General features: G+C 48.9%; 1 protein-coding gene across 2 annotated transcripts in view; it reads left to right on the forward strand.

The window, feature by feature from the left end:
* The first annotated feature begins 1,061 nt into the window (after window positions 1-1,061).
* REXO5 (RNA exonuclease 5) overlaps window positions 1,062-3,727 on the forward strand; it is a 14,723-nt gene continuing 12,057 nt past the window's right edge. For both annotated transcript variants that reach the window (XM_003210835.4, XM_010719931.3), the window contains exons 1-2: window positions 1,062-1,330; window positions 2,203-2,329. In XM_003210835.4, the coding sequence (XP_003210883.1) occupies window positions 1,077-1,330; window positions 2,203-2,329 (381 nt within the window). In that variant the 5' untranslated portion in view covers window positions 1,062-1,076. The remainder of the gene's footprint in view (window positions 1,331-2,202; window positions 2,330-3,727) is intronic.

Genomic DNA, 3,727 nt, shown 5'->3' on the forward strand with positions numbered 1-3,727 from the left:
GCAGTGAGGTCTCCCTGCAGCCTTCTCCTCTCCATGCTGCACAGCCCCGGCTCCTCAGCCTGTCTCCATAGCAGAGGTGCTCCAACCTCGGAGCATCTTCGTCGCCTCCCCCGGCCCCGCTCCAACAGCTCCCACCCTTCCCGTGCCGGGCCCCAGGCCTGGACGCAGCACTGCAGCTGGGGGCTCCGAGGGCAGAGCAGAGGGGGACAATCCCCTCCCTGCCCGCTGCCCCCCTCTGCTGATGCAGCCCAGGATGCAGTCGGCCTTTGGGGCTGCGAGCGCACACTGCTGCCTCACGTCCAGCTCTTCAGCCCCCCGCCCCACTCCGCAGGGCTGCTCTCTGTGAGCTCTTCTCCCAGTCTGCACACCCCTGGCATTGCCCCGACCCAAGTACAACACCCGCACTGGGCCTTGCTCAGCCTCAGCAGGTTCTCGTGTGCCCACTTCTCGAACCTGTCCATGTCCCGCCGGGTGCTCTGCCCAACACAGAGACAAGGATGTGGTGCAGGACCATGTCAGAGGCCTTACACGAGTCCAGGCAATCATCAGTTGTTCTTCCTTTGTCCACCAGTGCTGTTACTGCATTGCAGAAGGTCAACAGCTGGGTCAGGCACAATCTGTCTTTGGTGATGTTCTCTTGTTATGTAATAAAATACTATCTTGGAAGATTTTTACTGGTCAAGTCAGTTCCACGGCCAGACTGTTACTGGAGTTCTCCAAAGTAGTGTATATGCTTGCCAACCAGCCTGGGAGAGCTGGTGCATTTGGGATCATGGCTTAAAGAACTGCTGTGCTAATTTGTGTGGTTCTGTCCTGTCTCTGACCCTCTCTGCCTGCAGCTCCTTTGGATGCTGTGAAACACTTTGCAGCAGGGTCAGTAAATGCCCCAACAGGTGATGCAGTTACACAAAGAGATGGGTTCTGTCAGAGACATGTGAGACAGCTGCATGCAGCTCATGTAAATGCAGATGTCTGCATGTGGTAGTCTTTGCAGGACATCTCTGAAGTACCTGGGCTACTGAGATGGTGATGGTAACTCTGATGTTGAAATGTGGGCTCAAAAGAAACCTTAGTGAATGGAAGAGTTATTTTACATGCTGTTGCTTGTGCCCAAACAGTACACTGTTTTACTGTATAATTCACCTCCTGTTCCACAAACATCTGTGGTCACACGAAACCTTTCTTTACTGGCATTTTCCTTCTTACAGGAGAAGTCATCTCACTTGTCTGCAGTGTTGCTTGGTGAGGACTGTGAGATCAGCCTGGAGCAGCTGTACGAGCTGCTACAGTATGCAGCCCTGGGGAAACGCCACAATGCAGCCCAGCCCAGGTACAGCACCTCTGTGCTCAGGAGACAGCCCTGTGCTGTGTCCCCTGTGCTGTTAGCCTCTGAAGATAGTGTGCTCTGGAACTCTTGCAAGGCTGTACTGACAGCCTGTATTACGTAGACATGGTTTTTGTTAGGCTTGGTTGCAGACCAGAATTCCAGGATTCTGACAGAAATTCTAACATTCCATACTTTTGTTTCATGCAATCACAGAAACAAAATTTGTGAGCAGCAGCTTCACACACCAAGAAAAGAAACGTGTTAAAATGTTAGCACTATACTTTTTTGTGCCAGGTATATTTTAAGTGTTTTCTCTGGAGTGTTTTGGGAAAGCCGATTTAGTCACTTTGCCCTTTTTCATCTTCTCAGTAACTCTTCTGTTTCCTGCTGAAAGGCTGAGGGGGTATATAGCCTTGGTTGGCTCAAGTATGGTGGCATGCAGCGTGTCTTGCAGTAAAGCTACATGCAAAAAACACTTCAGGTTTTCAGTACTGAATAGAAAATGATTTTGTGAATTTTTCATTCTGATGAAGTAATCTTAGTTTGGTTGACCAGATTGCATCGTTACAGCGGGAGGTACTGGTCTGTGTTTGTATTCTGGTGCATATAAATGAGGTATGGTAAGACCTGAATCTATACCTGAGCCAGGAGTGGAGTTCAGTTACAACTCATTCTTTCTCTGTCTCTTGTGTTGTGTCCAGAAATGTGTGGCTGGCTGAGACAAACGACATGAGCCTCTTCTCTCTAAAGTCACTTGACACTTTGCCACTGATGGACTTAAAAGCTGGTCTGGCTCCAAATTTGTTTCTCAGAGTGCATGATGATTGTATTGCTTTGAGTTTTATTTATTCATTGATTTATTTGTTTTATTGCAGCTGGTGCCGTATTTATCACCAAAGCCATCTGGCTGGGGTTGTGGTTATTGTTCTGCATGAAATGAGCCAGCTCCATTTCTACAAGTTCTATTTACAGTTCAAACACCTCCGAAAAGTGTTCCGGCACGTAAGTCCCTGCACTGTTGTTGTCTACTAAAATTCTTCCAGTGCTGAAGCCATGTCCCAGTGACTGCTTGTCACAATGAGATTGTGGCCTTTTCAGCAAGAAGTGGCCGCCTTTGATTGCTCACCAAGTGAATGAGAGCATCTCTGTAGGCTCTGACAGCTCAAGCTGAGGCCCGGGCTGCAGTGTGAGAAACAGATTTTCAAGGTTTAGATCTCTGCAGCCTTACCAGGTGAAATTTCAATGCTGTGGTGTTTCAGTCCTCAGTGCTTCTGACTCCTTCAGGCTGCCTGGGAGATTAAAAATACCTCTGCTGATTTGAAATATTCTCTTGGATGTGAGTGAGGAGAATCTTAATAGTTATGCTGTTCCCTTCCCACTGATTGAAAAATCTGTGTGTGCTCTATGTCAAGTTTCTCCCATTTATTTCAAGATTATTAAGAGTCATTGCAATTTTCTGAGATGCAAGCAAAGTCTAGGAAGGAGGGAAAGAAGGAGGAAGGGAAGGAAGGAGAAAAGGGAAGGAGGGAATGAAGGAGGGAGGGAAGGAAGGAAGGAAGGAGAAAAGGAAGGAAGGGAGAAAAGGGAAGGAAGGAAAGAAAGAGGGAGGAAAGGAAAGAAGGAAGAAAGGAAGAAAGGAAGGCAGGAAAAATAGGAGGAGTGAGGGAAGGAAGGAGGAAAGGAAAGAGTGCTTTGATTCATACTTCTAGCAGAGTTTCCCAAACTGCACCAAATGCAAAATCGTGGAAAGACTGGAACTGCTTTAGGTCCTTATCAGTGTAGGACTGGGATTTGTGTTCTTAATCACATTAATCACAGAATCACAGAATCGTAGGGGCTGGAAGGGACCTCCAGAGATCGTGGAGTCCAACCCCCTGCCAAAGCAGGTTCCCTACACCAGGTGGCACAAGTAGGTGTCCAGGAGGGTCTTGAATATCTCCAGAGAAGGAGACTCCACAACCTCCCTGGACAGCCTGTTCCAGCGCTCTGTCACCTCACCATAAAGAAGTTCTTACGCACATCTGTGCAGAACTTCCTGTGCTGCAGTTCCTGGCCGTTTCCCCTTGTCCTGTCTCCACACACTGCAGAAAACAGTCCGGCCTCACCAATCTGCCCCCCACACCTTAGATATTTACAGACCTGGATCAGGTCCCCTCTCAGTCTTCTTTTCTCAAGGCTGAACAGACCCAGTTCACTTAGCCTTTCTTCATAGGGGAGATGCTCCAGGCCCTTCACCATCTTTGTGGCCCTCCGCTGGACTCTTTCCAAGAGATCCCTGTCTTTTTGTACTGGGGAGCCCAGAACTGGACACAGTACTCCAGATGAGGCCTTACCAGGGCAGAGTAGAGGGGGAGGATCACCTCCCTCGACCTGCTGGCCACGCTCTTCTTAATGCACCCC

This window comes from Meleagris gallopavo, chromosome 16, assembly GCF_000146605.3.
Source record: "Meleagris gallopavo isolate NT-WF06-2002-E0010 breed Aviagen turkey brand Nicholas breeding stock chromosome 16, Turkey_5.1, whole genome shotgun sequence".
NCBI lineage: Eukaryota > Metazoa > Chordata > Aves > Galliformes > Phasianidae > Meleagris > Meleagris gallopavo.